The sequence below is a fragment of the Mya arenaria genome, chromosome 6, assembly GCF_026914265.1.
Source record: "Mya arenaria isolate MELC-2E11 chromosome 6, ASM2691426v1".
In the NCBI taxonomy this organism is placed as follows: domain Eukaryota; kingdom Metazoa; phylum Mollusca; class Bivalvia; order Myida; family Myidae; genus Mya; species Mya arenaria.
Window position 1 is genome coordinate 33531324 of NC_069127.1, and position 19618 is coordinate 33550941.

Below are 19618 nucleotides of genomic sequence, written 5' to 3' on the forward strand. Positions count from 1 at the left end.
GGGTTGCAGTATATTTCTAATCAGCCATATTTTTATTAACATGTAAATAAACAGCAGTTCACATTATTAGTGAGGTGAACTGGCAGTTTTAACAGAGGCTGGGCCAGTGGACAACTGGTCCAGTGGACAACAATAGTCTCAAGCAATAAGCTGGTTAAAAGGTTACTAGTATGCATTTTCAATACCAAAATAAAATGGCTATGTGAAATGCATCACATTAAAACAACTCATTTTGTTAATTATACACATATAACCATCTACCATTACTGAAACTCCTGGTCCTATAATGCTGGCAGAAAAAGACCATTTGACCATCTGTACAATGAGTTTAAGGTAATTAAATGATATTTCAATAAACTTGTAGGTGTATACGAGAGAACTGTATGCTATAAGTTCTCAAGAACAAATTTGGCAAGTTAATTATCTACACCAAAAGATTAATCAATATTACGTGACGAAAAAATATGATTTTATAGAAGCTAAGTCCAAACAAATGATTTTTGTTCTAATTTTTATTGATTCCACAGCTACTTTACTCAATGTTTGGTCTGAAATGATTAATCAAAGTCATTTTTAACCAATAACTCATTCAATACATCCTTAAAGGGTAGTATTAGCACGGACCTATAAGCCGTGACTGTAGCCATAAAACTGGTTAAAGTTTTCGGTTTGGTCAAAGTTATCCAGAATTTTTATTGATTGATCAATATTTATCCAATAATAACTACTAGAAGTTACCGTATTTTCTCGACTATAAGGCGATCCGCTTATAAGACGACCCCCTAACTTTGCCCATGACATCTGGTACTTTTTGTTTCGACTTGTTTATAAGACGTGGTAAATATTTAAGCAAATCTAAAATCCTTTAATTCCTCCAAATGTTTGAAAATGTTCAAGGTCAACAGAGAATTGTCGACTTTCGCGGTAAATTTGTTGTTTTGCTTGAAGAAAATGGCGGGCAACTGTGCGCTCTCTAACCAATAAATTCATTTAAATACGCAAGCTAGCCAAAAGGTAACCTTGGTCAATTGATAAAACCCTGATAAGTTGTCCATATGTTGTATTTTGGCTAGTTCGCACATTTGAATTACTAGTATTTGATTGGACGATAATAATTATTGGATAAACATTGACCAATCACTGAACATTTTGGCTAACTTTAAACACTGAAACCAATGAGTTACAAAAATATATCCAGTCTTATACAATTTGCTACCTGTGGACAACTTATCATAATTATATTCAACTAGCTGCTGATTTTTGTCTCAAATCTTGACTTTTTGTTAGTATTTAGTTATAAAAATGACTAATAATTATATCATTTCAGATCAAGCCTGGCCCCAATTTCTCGAAATTTCTTAAGCTTTACAGGCTTTTAAAAGTAGCTAATTTTAATCATCCAAAATCAAATTTAGATAAATGAAAAATGGATTATTGTGATTATCATAAAGATAATTCCTATCTTGAGTATGAAAACTCTTAAAGAAGTAAATTTAAAATTCTGCAAATTATTGAAAAACAAAAATAGTGAGCTTAGCTTAATCCTGTTTTTCCTCATATATATTTATGTCTTGAGAAAAGATAATAAACTGCCACAGAATACGAAAAAAAGAAATTACAAACAAAATAGATCTAACTAAATAATTATGTAGTCTAAAATAATAGACGTGTTATACGGGATTCTTCCAATCCCTAACGTCGTGAAGGATTTGCCATATCAAAAATCTAAAAAAATCCGTCAACGTACAATTATTTGGACTAATAATTATGTTGACTAGTTTTGAGATTTATTGTGGTCCTTCAATTTTGCACAAGAAGTATAGTCTAGTGTAGCCGTTCATTCTGTTTATAAGCTGTGTTGCCTCCCTTGTATTAAAATTAATTCATGGTTCCACAAAGAAATGTAAACACAGGATTAAACGATGGATTTATTTACAGTGATCTTTCTACTAATTTCCATAATTGTGATCAAATTTTTGCTAAAATCTGACCCTCAGCCAATAAATGGCGTTTATTCCCAGCCTAATAAGTGGTATTGGTTGAAATTTCGGCTGTTTAAATGTCTTCTGTGGTTAAGAAAACGCAAACAAGACCAAAAAGTCGATGGAGAAAATGCAGGTTATGGAAGAAAATCGAGAAATTCTCCCGAGGAAATGGATCGAGCCCAGGAGTTGCCCAAAGAACATCCAAAGGTAAGAATGCATCCAAAGGTAAGAATGCAAAGATAGTTTTTGAAGACGTTATACATATTGACCTCTCATGTATATGGTCTGAGGTAACGCCCACTTTAAATAGCCTAATAAATCGTGGTGTACATGAATTAACAAATTGAGTTACTTGCACATAAGAAAATAAAACCAGAGACCGATGCATATATATCATGATCTGAAACTCAGTTTATTGAAACATAATGACTTCAGACCGGTAATGTCACGTTATACATGTTTAAATACAAATACTATCAGGATGGAATAACCTGATAACAACGCCATTATATACTGTACACTGGTATGCTACAAGTTGATGTTAATTTGGTATTTACTCTTGCTGGGGCCCAAACTCTACGCCCAGACTACTAACGGTAAGCTTTGTAACGGAGCCTCAGTAAACTGAATACACAATTTAAAGCTGTTCTCTCACAGATATTCCATTTTTACATTTTTTTTTTTGTCTTGGAAAGTGCACATTTTTGCGTGAATATCTGCAAACCAATGATATAAGATAGCTGACAAAAAATCAGATCGTAGATTTTCATATTTCCGTTTGAAAATTAATGTTTTTTGGGGTAAACCACTACTAACGGTTGAATAAAAATGCATAAAACATCATTTTTTGAACTTAAGTATATAAATCTGCAATTTAATTTTTGTTAGCAGTCTTATATAACTGGTATTTATGGATTTTCGTAAAAATTGCTCGTCCCAAGACAAAAAATAAAAAAGTTTTCAAAACGTTCACTGATCTGTGAGAGTGCAGTTTTAATGTTTCAAAATGTTGGTGAATACAGACCATGGCCTGGAGTATGCCTATACACTTGTATCACCCTGCAGTGCCTATGTGTATAAATACCTAGTCCAAACAGTTACGTTAACGGATATTTTTACGATTTTTGATGTGGCAAATCCTTGGGACTGGAAGAATCCCGTATTTAACACGTCTATTATTTTAGACTATATAAATACCATGATGTATGCCACAATTATAATCTCGATTATTTAAGTATAATATTTCGTTCTAGGCGGTGGACGCGGTTTACCTGACCGGAAGCAACAAGAATGGTCAGTTCATGGTCACCGCCACCGCCCGTCGCCATGACAATCACGTGCAGACCATCGTTTTCCTCAGGGTAAATTTCCACTCCGTTCCTTGTCGCATTTAAAATGCCCTGAAATGATATTATTCATCATTAAATGGGGGCAGCCGGCATAACATTTCACATCAGTAAGAGCGTATGAAATACGAGCCAGGAAGTCGTCTTGGTTATGTAATGCACTGTCTACAAACGCATTAGCATATGATCGATATTTAACGAAAACTATCCCCCAAAATCTTGTCTCATTCAATGCACTTCTGTGAAATGCCATAACAACGTCTCTAACTCCTATACATGTATGTTCAGTTGCCGCACCTTGGATTCCTGGAGTTGCCCTGTATGCCTGACACTTCTCTACGTGGCGACCGTCCGGGAGAGTTCGCGGCCGGCGGGCTCCACATCCGCCCCCTTGAGCCCATGAAGACCTGGGCTATACAGTTTGACGGAAAACTCAGGTACGAACGTTAACTGATCTTACACAAGGGCGTATCCAGGATTTCATGCTAGAGGGGGCGCCACTTAGAGATGCAGTTCTTAGTGCGCCCACTCTCCCCCGATACCGAAAAATGCATACTTGACACGCAAGGTGGGGGGTGGGGAAAAATGTTGCAATAATTATACTAAAATGGTGAACTTTGGTAAGATAACCTGTTAACGTTTGCGAATTGTTTCGTGTTAACCACTTAATTTTCGCGATAATTATCTAGCTATCTAGTTAATATTCGCGAAACCTTTTCGGTAAAATAAATATCATAAGACTAAAAACTGGCTTGAAAGTGCCCAGAACTGCATTCTGTTACCTTTTTGTATGTACAACATTAACAGGTTAACTAGTTATGGTGTGCGAATATAGCGAGGACACGTGATAATATATTACTGCAGCATTGATCGTGGTACCTTTCTATTGTCATTATAAAAGTACTTTTATATCGCATTCAAAATTTGAAGAAAAACAGCCTATGAATCACCTTGATTTTTTTCCCAAAAATATAATGGGTGTTTCAAAAATTTCACATTAGGCCTAAAAAGATACGTTTGGTTCGGGTTACCCGACCCTACCTACGAAAATGGCGCTGACCCTACCGTTTTTATAGTCCGTTGGTAAAAAAAAATGTTGTTGTTTTTTGTTTTTGTTTTTTAAGTGTGATCTCAAATGTAGTTTTAAACATTGAACGCGGCCCCAATTTCTCGAAACTTCTTAAGCTTAACAGGCTTAAGTCGCTTATTTTAATTAGCCCAAATACATACTGAAAATGTTTTTTGGTAAATGAAAAATGGTTTATTCTGATAATCATACAGATTATTCCTACATAATTTCTAAAAATTCTTGAAGAAGTAAATATAGCACATTTTATAGAATAACAAAATAGTGAGATTAGCTTAATCCTGTTATAAGGGACTTAAGAAGTTTCGAGAAATTGGGGCCAGATGATTACTGTAACATCATCCTCAAATGGTGAAAATAATGTCCAAGATACAAGATACAAGAATCTTTATTTAAAGTCGGGTATGTGTTAACAAGAAACTAGCTCAATGAGGTATTTTCCGACATGACGATTAAACAGACATGCATAACATATCAAATAAAATGAGCTTGTGGCCTGGAAATAAAAGCATATATGTTAAAATGAAAACATATTGGAGCAAGTATTTACAAAAGTCGTTCGTTATCATATTCATGCATACAAATACAAATAGTAAAATTGGATTAGTACATCGAAAACAGTGATAACATCAACAAGTTTTCCCGGCTGTACGGCCAGTCCACACGCGCACGATTCCACAAGTTGACATACCACTGTAAAATGGTTAGTTTTTTCAAAAGAATAATTTAAAGACATTGAAATAGCAAGACTGTAAGTAGCAAAATATACAAGGGATTAACAGTTTTGTACATCGATGTGAAGTTGGTAAAAAACTTAAAATTAATCTTTTGACGTCCTTTTATAAAGCCTAATAAAAAAGCTTACCTACCCTACCTATTTTCAAAAAGGAAAGTGCATCATGTTTAAAGCAATACATAAACATGAATATATATATTGTTTTGGCCTGTAAATTGTTATTATGCACCAGTCAATTGTAACCACGGCCCCTCCAGGTCTGGGGAATAGCGGGGACTTTGAATTTCGGTCCAGCCAAGCCCGGGTAAAACCCCCGCTCCGCGGGGACGAACTGATGGTAAAATCCCTGCCAAATGTCCCCGCACCCTAGGGACCCTACGTAAGGCACATTCCCCGCTATATTTGGCGCTAATACAAAACCACCGCATTCACCCGGCACTGCGGGGCCACCGGGAAGGTAAAAACACGGCCCATTTCACCGGCTATCCTCGGTATACCCCCGGACCTGGGGGGGGGGGCATGGTTGCAATTGACTGGTGCATTAACCTTATGGTTTTAATGTTAATTAGATAATGCATTAGTATATAAGATCCCATCTACCTGTAATAATTATGGTAATACGAATATATAATATGAATGGTATTTCCACTTTCTGTTTCGTAAAACGAAATACATTTTACTTAAGATCAGCACAATATTTTGACGAAATGATTAAAGCATTTAAGTCTTACAGTTATAAATTCATATAACATTCAAAAACCATTTTAGAGCAATACTGGTATGTTTCAAAAAATCTGGTTGACGATAATTTTGTGTCGCAGTATTATTGGCAGTGTATTGATGACAAGCATACATCTACATGTATTTTAAAATGTTCAATTCAAAATTGTTTGCGTGGTAAAGCATTGTTTACTCAGACTACCGAACTAAATCAACGTGCATTAGAAAACATCGTACGTTTGGCTTTAGCTTAGTTCAATGTTTCTCCTTTGTACTTTCCTAGGCCAGTACAAAAATAATGTTGGGTAACTGTGAAAACGTTGCCTCTTATTACTTGTATGTTTTAAATGAAAATGGCCCACAACGTCCAATTTAGATATTCAAGTCCATAAAAGAAGAAAAATAGTAATGAATGTGTTTATTGCAATTCCCATTTTATGACATTTACGAAGATAAATGACAACTTACAATTAACAACATTTATTGTCTTGGCCTTACAGTTTAGGAGTTCCCTATTTCAAAAATTTGAACGCAAAATGCATGTAACGGGCTCAAGTGGAGTTTCCAACATTATATGATTAAAAGGTTTGTCGTTGTTTTTAACGAATATTCGAGAGGTTTTGTGGGAGAAAATGGGTTGGACAAGCTTTTATTTCATCGCGTTCGGACTCCACTGTGGCTTTGCAGTCTCGCTGGTGGGAGCTAGTGCTCTAAAGGGGGCGTCCGTTCCGTGCGGCGACACGTTTTGTCAGCAACCGGGATACGAGGCGTGCTTGCTGCCACCGAAAGTGACGAACGCCTTTTGTTGCCCGTGTGAACGTTTTGAAGATCCGTGTGACAGGGTCACCCCTCAACAAGGATGTCATTTGTTTTGCCAGGGTAATACTTCGAGATATTCATGGAACATATAATTTAATATTATTACTGAGATTGTTTAAAGAACTAGGCGTGAGTTCAACTACGGTGTTTTTAAATGCTTAAAGGGTCATGCGTAATAATTAAGTGACTGCAATTTCATGTCATAACGTTTTGGTTATAACGTTGACATGTTCATTTAACGTGGAAAGTTGCCCTATAATAAGAGTTTCATGAATTGATTTCTTTTTATTTTCTCCGTCAGGTTTAAAAAGGAAAATTATGTATTTTATGTTGTTGTTGTTGTTGTTGTTGTTGTCGTTGATTTTGTTGTTTTTGATGTTGTTGTTGTTGTTGTTGTTGTTGTTTTGTTTTGTTGTTTTTTGGGTGGGAAGGGGGAGATGAAACGTTGGTTAATTCAGTTCATATTTGAACGTGTCATTTAAATGAATGAACTTCGATTTAGGAAGTTGCACTTGTGTTGTTGTTTTTCAGATAAGGTAATCGTCGAGAGGGACAAAGAATGTAACAAGACTATGGCAGAGCTTGAAAGGCAGCGTCAGGACCTTCGGGGCAGCAACCAACGAGGTTTGACCTTGAATGTGATGCATATTTTTATGTTTTTGTTGTTGTTGTTTTTCGGAAACCTTGAATGATTTAGCTCAATAATTTTTTTGCGTAGTGACAAACGCATCAACCAAATTCTGGTCAATTAAGTCAACGTGAAGAAAAAACAAACGTGTACGTGAACGTGTGGGATACGTTTTGTGCACTACGTCATCGGAGTATGTGTACATTGTATACATTTCAAATGGCACGTTGTACTTGTACGCAACAGGTACAAGGACAGTTACCCGAAGTGTATTATGTCTAAGTTGGCCGTTAAGAGAACCTTTATAACAATTAATTGTGCTGTTCTGCTGTTGATTAATGAAACATTTTTATCGCACAACAGAGATTGGTAAATACCGGGACACGGTCTTGGAACTGCAACGGCGGATACAAGCAGTAGTAGGCGTCGCCGGTTTAACGGGGTCCCTGGCACTGATTGTGTTGGTCGCCGGGACCCTGTTTTACTTGTGTCGACGGCGGCTGAAGACCAAGCCAAGGGAAGGTCCCTCCGGCGAACCAGAAAATCCTGAGTAATAAAATCTTTATATTTATGTAATCTTTTAACACACATGCCAAGTACATACTTTCGTATTTCTAATTTGCGCAATACGTGTTTAACGAGCCTAACATGTATCAAACAACAGTTTTAATAGGTAATAAAATGTCGATATTAAAGGTCCAATTTTCCTTTTAATTACAGCGAAGTTACACTGCTCAAATCGGTCGCCTCCTCATATGTCACGAATGTGTCCGAAGATTCCGGCGAAGGCTCCGGAAACTACTCGTCGGCCGGCAGTATTAGCTCGGGGGATGCCACGCCCAGTTGGACGAGCTCACAACCTCCGACATGCACCCCGGTCCTTTCCGGCTCAAGTTTAGGGAACGGCCAATGCAGAGATGGTCGGCTAACCATGATATCGCCCACACAGGGAGATACCCCCAAATTCTGTCCTTCATGACTCTTATCATTATAACATTTACGACTTGAAATCAATTTGAGACTGACGGACAGAAAATTTAACAGAAATTTAAGTCAATTTATTTTTTAAGTAATTTCAGGTCTTAAAGCGTTTGCAAGTCATCAAAAAACAGTGAATGACGTAGCTAGCCAATAAACGGCAGCCAACACCATAGTCATGTCCGTTCGTTTCAACCAAAACAAAGGCGGAGGCATTCGTAACAATTCGGCCATCTCCGTGATAGTGGCCAAGGTGTTCCGATTGGGGCGGAGTCTACGAGGAGAGTGTCGATCGCACAAAGAATTATCCGGTGTTTGTTTGTATGCATGTACCGTCAAACTGTCCCGTCTACGGGACACTGGAAAAACCATGCTGATTCATAAGAACATATTAATTACATTCATTGATTAGTGTATGCAATATATATTTGTTTTTAAAGTGACTTGCTCGTGGTTTGTAAAATGCACTTTTTTAATTACGAAATAAAGTGTGGCAAATCATAAGGAGTGTTAAAACAAAAATACCAAAAGCTGGAACCTTTCAGCAAATGTTGATATTTGCTGAAATATCGTCTTTGAAAACCACAATTTTCATTAGCGTTTATAACGCGATTCAAAATTAATTACGGCCGTGGTGCTGTGTGATTGGTTGATTGACAGTATCACGTGATGTTATCAATGTATCCTTAAGGGGTCAACATATCGACCACTTTTGTTAAAGTCCCGGTGGCCGTGTGAACTAGCCGGGTGTTTTCTTTTTTTCTTGACTTTACCAGCGTGGGCTCGAACCCCACTGAATCCAACATGCTTTTTTATGCTAAAACTGTATTTTTTTCTGCATTTTCGTTATCATACAGTAAAAAAATGTTAAAATAAGTGATTTCGGATGCATTACTGGGAAAACTAATTTTTGATCCAAAAGCATGAGCGAGTCACTTTAACATTCTTATTCGTACAGAAATGCTAATTAAAGTAATAAAGCCAATACCAACCTTTATCAAGCATGTATAAAGTTTATTTTGACATTTATTATATTATCTTACAAAATAAAGAAATTAAATGCTTAATAATGGATTTTATTTCGTTGTGTATTCGTATGAATTCATAATGACACTGCGGTCATGCATGTTTGTATAGTAAGTTATAATGTACATTATCACGTTGTCATGGTGTACTTTCCGTCGGAATTTCCAATTTTATCATAGGTCACCCATATATTGGAAATGTGCAAGTGCATGATGACATCTTTCACTGTATCCATGTGCATACCATAATAAATAAATGCTGCTGTAATCATATCGTTCTTAAAATGTAGATTTGTAGCGCATGCATGCTTACGTAGATTATTACATGTTAAAATTTTGGTCGGAATTTCCGATATATCATGGTTCACCCAATCTTATTATATAATATTTGCATAAAACTTTCATATAAATAGCATGCATTAAGTTGAGTAACGATACTGCTATCTAGGTTGTAAACGTTTGCAGTAGCTATCACAATTCTTAAAGTCACACTCTTATTGAAAATCAATACATACGCATGTATAACATACATAATTTTTGAGTGATAAACCTTAACTGCTTACTAAATAAAACATTTATGGAAATAATAATTACTAATAACAAGATTGTAACAGTGTATTTAATAGATAAAAAGCAAAAAAAATATTGGTGAGTGTTCAAAGATTTACTGTGGTCTACTATCATTTCATAAGATAGAAATACGGTCTTTTCTGCACATTTCTTTCAAATTAAACTCGGTGTCCTTCGTAAGAATCATTGTTTTCGATATTTATTCATCCTTTTTGGTATATTAAAACAATTTAAATGAATGTGGTTAATCTTATTTGGGAGTAAGAGTGCATCTTTAAAATAACAAGTTCATGATTTTTAAGTGTGATCATGTACTTGTTAAAGCTATATCCTGGTTAGTACATCGTATCAAATTTAACCAAAGAACATGTACAGTATACCTAGATTCTATACGCTTGCCTGCTCACATTATAATTCATACTGAGTGGGTCTCAGTGAACGCTGACAAGAATTATTCGGATCCAGGGGCGGTTCCAGGATTTGACGTTAGAGGGGGCGTAACTTGGGGGCTTAACTTTGGACATCCGCTCCTTCCTCAGATAGAATTTAAATGTTGGAAGAGCCCCCCCCCCCCCGAGCCCCCCCCCCCCCCCCCCCGAACATTATAACAATTTACAATCCGGCATCAAATGGTGCATTTTTACCGTATTTATCACTAGTTTTTCTCCGAGATTGACATAAAAAGTAGACTGACGATTTTAGTTCGGTTGGGAGGGGGGGGGGGACACATTCATCCTTAAGAACACGCGCCATTATATCCTTGAAATATATTCATTATTACCATAGCAGTGCTTTACTCTTACGTAACGCATTGGGCCATTACAATGCGATGAATGGAGTGGGAAAGGCGTCTATGAATGAAAGAAAATTTAAAACTTGAAGTTGCATACCGGATGCATCTTGATGATTATATGATAAGTATAGCACTTGAACGTGAAGAGGGCTTGAAGCTACTTCTTTTCTTCTTCCATTTCCTAGACACGTCACACAATACTATTCTACTCAAGGCAGTCAATAAAAAAAGGTTAACTCTTTCAAATGGTACCAATTTTAATATGTTGCAAGTAGTATGAAAAAAATTAGGACCAGTCTACGTAATTATTTATCAACCCTCGTATGTATTTTACACGACGACATTATATTTTCTTTCAAAAAGGCCACTTATCTGTAAACCTCATTTCTCATGACCACTAAACGCCAACTCCACCACTTAATGCACCAGTCAATTGTACCCCAGGGACCCTAGGTAAGGTCTATTCCCCGCTTTTTTTGGCGCGAACACAAAACCACCGCATTCAACCGGCACTGCGGGGCCACCTTGAAGGTAAAAACACGGCCCATTTCACCGGCTAGCCCGGTATACACCCGTACCTGTGGGGGCCGTGGTTACAATTGACTGGTGTATAACGGTGATGCAAAGAAAATGAGCTGTCGACACTTCCGCGGTGCAGCTGCAGTGGCCGTGTTTCTGATCCACGAAATAATTTGAATATAAAAACACCTTATTCGAATTGGGTTAGAAAAAGTTGAGTTATGAACTTAACTATAAGGCCAAAATATTTATGTTCAGTTTTTCAAGCACCGCCGCCTTCGGGTTTTTTCCCATCCCTCTTCAGTAAAAATGTTCATCATAAAAAATATTTTCGGTACTGCTTTTTAGTCAAAACTCTTATTAGACAGGCAGCTTAGTTTTGTACTTATTAGACAGGCAGCTTAGTTTTGTACTTATTAGACAGGCAGCTTAGTTTTGTACTTATTAGACAGGCAGCTTAGTTTTGTACTTATTAGACAGGCAGCTTAGTTTTGTACCATTTTATTTCAAAATGATTTCGGTACTGCTTTTTTAGCAAAACTTATAGGCAGGCAGCTAAGTTGTGTACCATTTTAAATGCATGGATATATTGGTTCATTTATGATTGACTATATGCGGCAAATACATAATACAAACAATCGGTGAAATAGTTAATAGGGTGGCACCTTTCGAATACACTATTCTCACACTGTAAAAACAATAATAATGAAACAAAACCAAAGTACGTTTTGATTATTATAGTGTTATGTAAATAACATTTTTTCCAGCATTCTTAAAGCTGCATTCTCACAGTTTGAACGTTTTGACAACTTCTTTTATTTTTTTGTCTTGAAACGTGCCATGTTTTGCAAAAATGCATAGACACCAATGATATAAGAATGCTGACAAAAATCAGATCGCAGGTTTTCATATTTATGATAAAAATGGATGTTTTATGCATTTTTCTTATAGCGTTAGTTACGGAAATAAAACTAGTTAATCGACATAGACTGCCGTTAGTTTCATTTAAAAAGATAAAGAAAACAAAAAGTTCTTCATTCGAAGCAAAATGCCTTCCGTCGTAGCGTTTATGACGTAATTTATCACGTGGTATACATATACATTGTACTGTACTATATCATAGTAAATATGCAAGCTTATTAGCTCACCTTTGAGCCCGTTTCCTCAGCGAGTCATGCGAAACAACACACCTTGAGAACGCCTAAAACGTCGATCTCAGGAGGGGCGGAATCCTATACTTTACATATCTTGTAGTAATATACTGACGCAATTTATCTTTTTCCAATTCACTGTCCAATATGTTCAAAGCGTAAGACAATTCCGTTTAGCAAGATGACTTGCATGCTAGCTGACATCTCTGACCAATGCTGTTGTTTCTCCTCCGCAGACATGTATCCACGGGAAAGCTGCTGCACGTAAAGTTTGACCTAACGTGGACGGCGTGCACACGTTTCTTCGATTTTGACGTCGACCTGCCCTCGGACACGCTTGCCGACGCCATTGCCCGCGAACCGTGGTCCAGGCAGTTCTTTGATACACTGAAAACGTATGTAGTTTCATTGCTGTCAGCAGGGGCGGGTCCAGGAGTTGACGTTATAGGGGGCATAATCTAGGGGCATAAGCTCCCTCGGATGTGAAATTTATTAAGATATAAAACTTATTTGGTTTAAAGTATTAGCAAGGCGTACTCCTCAAGACAAATTTGACAATTTCTAATCAGAAATGGTGCATATTGGGGCGTTTTTATGACTTTTTTCCTCTATTGAAATTAATTTGAACTGTTGTAGGGGCGGGTGGTGGGTGCGCACGTACTGTCTTTACGTAACGTACATGCACGTGTGCAATTCAGGATCCACCAGACGCACTATGAACAGTTCGGGGACACCCGGGGGACTGTTACGATAGAAGGTCATGATCCCGTCACTCTTAACATCCGGGGCATCAGGGACCACTCATACGGTGAGAGCATAAGTAGAGGCATGTTTTAGACGAATGTGCCACCTCTTATATGAAATCTTGAGGCCGCCCCTAAAGGGGTATTTGCTGGTTCATAGGGTGAAACTAGTATCCAAGATGTAAAATCTATAGTACAGTATTAGTTAAGTTTAGTTTAAACTCATTTATTTTACAACAATGTGAAACAAATTATTACAATATGATATTAATCGCTCTCGTTGGCACGAATTTACGCGATAGTGTGGACTTTTATTGTTGGGATTATTGGAGTTACCGTAGGAAACCCACTTGTCCGGCTTGGTGACCACAAACCCAGCCGAACAAGTGGGATTCCTCCGGGTCCAGTATTAAGAAAAGCTATCCACCGCCTTCCAGTACAACGATTGCACTCCGCAAAATTCAGATTTGCGAGGAAGGATCTTACATTTGCTTGATATTCAGTGTATTATGTTGTAGGGAACATCCGTAACTGGCGCCAATTGCATCGTTACTGTATCCAATACGCGAGTTTTGAGGACGGAACAAACCTAAACATCTCCGCTATCTCCATGCCCACAACAACTTCCAGGTGAGGGGACGGAATCTAGTTAAGCAGAGATATTTCGCTGTTTATGGTATCTTATCGGTTTCTGAAAATTATCTTATTTGTTTATATACAGCCTTTTAATTAAACGGGGGTAATTAAGAATTCACTTGCGGCAGGTGGGCGGCAGGCAGGTCGGCCTCCACTAAGTTGTCGGGTCTGTAACGCCGGAGCTTTTGTCTGATGTTCACCAAACTTGCTTATTATGTTTATAGACAAAAAATCACGGCCAAGTTTGATAGCAAGCCATTTCACCAGTCACTTCCTAGTTATGGCCCTTGAATTGCTGAAATTGCACGGGCAGCTGGAAGCAGTTAGCTAGACGGACCCGGGATTGCACTGGCTTGTGGAGGACGGCACATCCGTCAGTATTTACCTGTACCAAACTTAATCCGTGTTTCTTTCGCGCACTGATTGTACTGCAGGTTCCTGTTCCTGACGGACAGGCGGCAAGAGGCGGTTATATAGACGAACCTGGAGTACTTCTTTGGGACGCCGGCACCCCTTCAGTATTCATCTGTACCCATACATACTTGTTTCGTTTACACCCAGGTTGGAGTGCGGGTTCCTGTTTCCGGCGGACAGGCAATTGGAGGTGGTTACCTGGATGGACAGGGAGTTCCACCGCCTTTGGGAGGCCGGCGACCCCGTCATTATTTATCTACACCATTACATCACCATTGTTTCTTTTATACACTGCGGGTCCCTGTTCCTGGCGGACAGGCAGTTGGAGGCGGTTACCTGCGCGGACAGGGAGTTCCACCGCCTTTGGGAGGCCGTCATTATTCACCTACACCCATACATCACCATTGTTTTTTTCACACACAGTTTGCAACCCGGGGGAGGGCTGTTTTTGGCGGTTGGAGGTTGTAACCTGGACGTACAGGGAGTTCAACCGCCTTTGGGAGGCTGGCGACCCCGTCAGTACTCACCTTTACCCATATATTACCCTTGTATCTTTCACACCCAGGTTGCACTGCGGTTTCCTGTTCCTGGCGGACGGGCAGTTGGAGGCGGTTACCTGGACGGACCTAGAGTTTCACTGCCTCGGGGACGACGGCACCCCCGTCAACAAGTTCACTGTCAAGTTCAAGGCCGGTATGTGTTATATGGGGTCTGCTTTTGAGATTTATGATGTAAGCTGACGCTGTATTAAAGCTGCACTCTCATAGATTGAACCTTTTGACAACTTTTTGTTTTGTCTTGGAACGAGCCAATTTGTGCGAAACTCCATGGAAACCTGTTTATATATAAGACTGCTGATAAAGATTTTTTTATTTAAGTTCAAAAACTGATGTTTTATGCGTTTTTCTTAAACCGTTAGTAACGGAAATATGAAAATCTACGACCTGATTTTTTGTCAGCAATCTTATATCATTCGTTTGCAGATATTAACGCAAAAATTTCCTCTTTCCAAGACAAAAAATAAAAAAAAGTTGTAAAAATGGTAAATCTGTGCGAGTGCAGCTTTAATGATTCGAATACTGTATTATATGCACACTTTTTTGATGTTCCCTTCAAACGCCTATTCCATGGAAATTAATATCATCTAACTTGTAGTAAACCTCCCAAATAATTATGTAACAATTGTTCACGCGGTATAATGTTATTTTGAACTTTTATTTCGGTCAGCTCCTTTGAAACCCTTATTCTTGCCAATCAATACCGATAAATGAATCATAAAAATATCGTTTCATCTGGTTAACTTCAGGTGGTCGGATGCGGACACTCGAGGCGGAGGTGCTGGACTGGCGGCAGTTCTACATCGGCGAGGGCCGGGACGCCAAGATCTATGAGCGTTACGTCCGCTACCGGCTCGATGGCGTGGAAGGATACGGCCTCAGCGAATGGGAATATGTGTAAGTGTGCGGGGGTTGGGTGGAGGTTGTGGTTTTGGAATTTATGCACCAATATAGTACAGTGTTGAAAATGGCAACACTTTTTGGTGTCAATTTTATTCGGTATTTTCGGGATGCAAATACGTTAAATTAATTTGGTTATGAATAGCCTCTGAATTATTTAACCATTTTTCTACCATAGGCAACTGTTATGACACATTTGCAGGTTCCATTTATTGCATCGTTATCATTTAGAGTAGGATTATAATTTTTAAATCAAAGCCATTACGCGTTGTGTTTAAAGCATTCATTTTAAGAAATGACATGCATATCATTTACGGCATATACGGCTTACATTTGATAATGTTTTTAGGAACACGGATGGAACGGAACCACAGAACAACATGTGGCTGACCTGCTGACCAGCGGTTATAGGGACCTACAACAGAGCTTTCATGATTGTGTTCTCATGAATTTACTTTACCATTTGTATGTCTTGGACTCTGATATTATCGCGATGTGTATGTATAACAAGTATGTGTTATTTAATCGCAGTTTTTTAAGTATTACACGTACATACAGTCGAGGCCCGTTAGTTCGAACTCGCTTGGCTCGAATTCCTCGTTGGCTCGAAGTTGATATAAAGGACCGATTTCTTTAAACTAAAGGTAAGCATTTTCGATTGGCTCGAATTTTCCGAGCCTCGAGCTATTTCCGCCGGTCCATGGACGTTCGAGCCAACGGGGTTCGACTGTATTTCCTAGAATATTTAAATTGTGACAATTATTTTACTAGTATTGTTACAGTACACATACAAATAAGGTGAAACGTAGTATTATTAGCTCTTAGCTATCTCCTATATCCTTACTATTATGTTTGTAATGTATCAGTTGTTTCAATGTATTTTCACGAAATAAAAAATGCCTATTAATATAAACTATGTTTTTTATGTCGTCTATATGAGTTTTTAAGAAAATTCTGTTTCTTCTGTCTATCTCTTAGCAACACTGAAAAAAAATGACCATGTCCCTTTGGTGGCTGATTGCTGCCAGTGTGTGTTTTGTTCTTTAAACTGTGAGTAGCTTTGTGTGTATGGGATATACCACCTCCGTGGTTTTATAACATGTGAGAGCGAAGCTATATGTAACCGACAATATGGTTGGACGAAAATGCGAAAAACCGCCACATGGTTGGACGAAAATGCGAAAAACCGCCCGATGGCTGGATGAAAATGCGAAAAACAACCACATGGTTGGTCGAAAATACGAAAAACCGCCCGATGGCTGGATGAAAATGCGAAAAAACCGCCCGATGGCTGGATGAAAATGCGAAAAACCGCCCGATGGCTGGATGAAAATGCGAAAAACCGCCCGATGGCTGGATGAAAATGCGAAAAACCGCCCGATGGCTGGATGAAAATGCGAAAAACCGCCCGATGGCTGGATGAAAATGCGAAAAACCGCCCGATGGCTGAATGAAAATGCGAAAAAACAACCACATGGTTGGAGAAAATGTGAAAAAGCATATGGTTGGTCGAAATGCGTAAAACCACAAGTTTGTTCGAAAATGCAAAAAACCTCCATATGGTTTGATAAAAATGCGAAAAATCGCCACTTGGCCGGAAGAAAAGGCGAAAAGCCGCCACATGGCAGAAAGAAAATGCAAAAAACCGCGCATAGCTGGAGCAAAATTCGAAAAACCGCCACGTGGTTGGAAGAAAATGCGAAAAACCGCCACTTGGCTGTACGAATATGCCAAAAAAAAAACGCCACATGGCTGGACGAAATTGCGAAGAACCGCCAAATGGTCGGACGAAAATGCGAAAAACCGCCACATGGTTGGACTGAAATGTGAAAAACCGCAACATGGAAGTACGGAGATGCGAAAAAAACGCCACATGGTTGGAGAAAATGCGAAAACCCGCCACGTGGTTGGATGAAAATACGAAAAACCGCCACATGGCTGGACAAAAATACAATAAAATGGACGAAAATGCGGAAAACCGTCACATAGTTGGATGAAATGCGAAAAAAAAAACGCACACCTAAAGGCGAAAAGCCACCATATGCACCACACCGCCACACGTATTGTCACTTGCATAGGTTATATTGGCGATTTTGTTTTCAATATATGTTCCCATTTTTTTTAACATCAATCCTTTTTTAAAACATAAATTCGTAATTCCAAGCCTTAATCATTCGATCTGAAATGTGATTTATTCTATAATTAGAATACAACCTACATTTATGATACAACCTTCACTTTTAGCCAATGAAATTGCAGGAAGGCATTCATTAATAACTAGACTTATAAATCATCAAGATTTGCACCTTTCTTGGTTGTTTAAAGGTCCGCCTACTGCCAATCATCCGATAAACACCCCCTGCGTCAGACTTTGCGTTGTCAATGTATCAGGCAATGTGGTATTATTCTAAGTCAGTTAGATAGTCTGAATTAATATCTTAATGATTAAAAACTAAAAAGGGCTCCTTCGCTTTGCTCACTCCGCCGATTCTTATTCATTAAGAATTTACTTCATTTCCCCTGACTATTACTTAAAGCCAATGAAATTGCAGATAGGCAATCAATAATTACTATTCTTAGACTTAATCATTATTAAGAATTTTAACTTTCGCGGTTGTTTAAAGCTCCGCCTACTGCCAATCATCCGATAAACACTTTTTGCGCCACACTTTACGTTGTTAATGTATCGGCCCATGAGGTTATATTCCAAATCAGTAAGATGACCTGAATTAAATTTTCAACGATTAAGAGGGGCTCGTTTGCTACGCTCAATACACCCATCCTTAATCATTGAGATTTTAATTCAGGTCATCTAGCTATTACATATATAAATTCAGAATGCGTCCATGACCCAGTGTGACAAGAAAATCCCTGTGGAAAGTGCGTTAACCAAACAGACCAAACATAACAGCATAACTTATTTATATCCAAATGATATTTATATATGAGTTAATATACATTGCGCATTAAGGCCACACCAAATTGATTTCTCGTTGGACAGAATTACCGCACACTCCTTTTAATGAATGTATTAATTAAATCGACAAAAATAAAAATAGATCATTCCTGCGGATTATTGTGTCATCAAATCATACAAACATTATGTTTTGGGATAACCTTTTATCATTTTATACTCGGGGAAGTATCGCTCAACATTTTTATTCTGGTCCCAATTTCTCGAAACTTCCTAAGCTCGACCGGTTTAAGTAGCTTATTTCATTTAGCCAAAATATATACATGTACTTCAAATAAATTTTGTTAAATGAAAAACAGTTTATTGTAATTATCATAAAGTTATCCTATCTAAATTAAAAGAAAAACGCTTTTTATAAGAGTTAGAAATTATGTTTATTAACAAAAAAAGTGAGCTTACATTAATCCTGTTTAAGAAAAATGCATAAAACATCAATTCTTGAACTTAAATATAAAAATCTGCTATCTAATGTTTTGTCAACATTCTTATATGACTGGTTTACATGGATTTTCGCATAAATTCGCTTGTTCCAAGACAAAACAAAAAACGAAAAAGTTGTCACATTTTTTATCTGTGAGAATGCAGCTTTAAGAAGTTTCGAGAAATTGGTTCCACACGATTATTTATATTTGCTTTCACTCGCTCCTGTTTTAAATCTAATTGAGAAAATGTAGTTTATGTCACCAGTCGCTGCGGCCTAAATCACTAGAAAAAAATATATTAATTTTTAGATGGTCTGGCCTTATAAAAGTAGATAAAACGCTGGTTATATAGTGGCTGCGGTTAGTGATTGTTTTGTGTCAAAACACAATTACACTCCTTAAAAACAAAAGAAAGAAACGAAAATAATTATAACAAAAGTCCAAGTGAACTTTTCAGGATAATCTGGTAGAGAGAGAACGCTTATAATACACCAAATTGCATTTTTTTTCAAATTGTTTTTGGGGAGGGTCCGCAAACCCTCCATATCTAATATAAAGCAAATACTTTAAGGTACCGAGGAGAAAGGCGCGCGTCACCCCAAGGTTTGAAAGTAT

At 37.9% G+C, this 19618-nt stretch overlaps 2 protein-coding genes across 2 annotated transcripts; both read left to right on the forward strand.

Moving 5' to 3' along the window:
- The first annotated feature begins 1872 nt into the window (after positions 1-1872).
- Positions 1873-16520, forward strand: LOC128236389 (uncharacterized). Its single transcript, XM_052951238.1, has 9 exons — positions 1873-2192; positions 3239-3346; positions 3620-3768; positions 12594-12752; positions 13056-13165; positions 13619-13730; positions 14716-14843; positions 15457-15604; positions 15957-16520. The coding sequence occupies exons 1-9, from the start codon at positions 1923-1925 to the stop codon at positions 16003-16005; spliced, it is 1233 nt and encodes a 410-aa protein (XP_052807198.1). The 5' UTR covers positions 1873-1922; the 3' UTR covers positions 16006-16520.
- Positions 6434-9370, forward strand: LOC128236390 (uncharacterized). Its single transcript, XM_052951240.1, has 4 exons — positions 6434-6753; positions 7225-7317; positions 7685-7871; positions 8042-9370. The coding sequence occupies exons 1-4, from the start codon at positions 6507-6509 to the stop codon at positions 8298-8300; spliced, it is 786 nt and encodes a 261-aa protein (XP_052807200.1). The 5' UTR covers positions 6434-6506; the 3' UTR covers positions 8301-9370.
- Positions 16521-19618: the final 3098 nt, after the last annotated feature.

Bases quoted from the DNA above. Each gene is read 5' to 3' on its own strand.
- LOC128236389 (XM_052951238.1), top strand. From the start codon at position 1,923: ATGGATTTATTTACAGTGATCTTTCTACTAATTTCCATAATTGTGATC. The intron at 3,769-12,593 runs GTACGAACGTTA...TCTCCTCCGCAG, and splicing joins CAGTTTGACGGAAAACTCAG to ACATGTATCCACGGGAAAGC. The intron at 12,753-13,055 runs GTATGTAGTTTC...TGTGCAATTCAG, and splicing joins TTCTTTGATACACTGAAAAC to GATCCACCAGACGCACTATG.
- LOC128236390 (XM_052951240.1), top strand. From the start codon at position 6,507: ATGGGTTGGACAAGCTTTTATTTCATCGCGTTCGGACTCCACTGTGGC. The intron at 6,754-7,224 runs GTAATACTTCGA...GTTGTTTTTCAG, and splicing joins ATGTCATTTGTTTTGCCAGG to ATAAGGTAATCGTCGAGAGG. The intron at 7,318-7,684 runs GTTTGACCTTGA...ATCGCACAACAG, and splicing joins TCGGGGCAGCAACCAACGAG to AGATTGGTAAATACCGGGAC.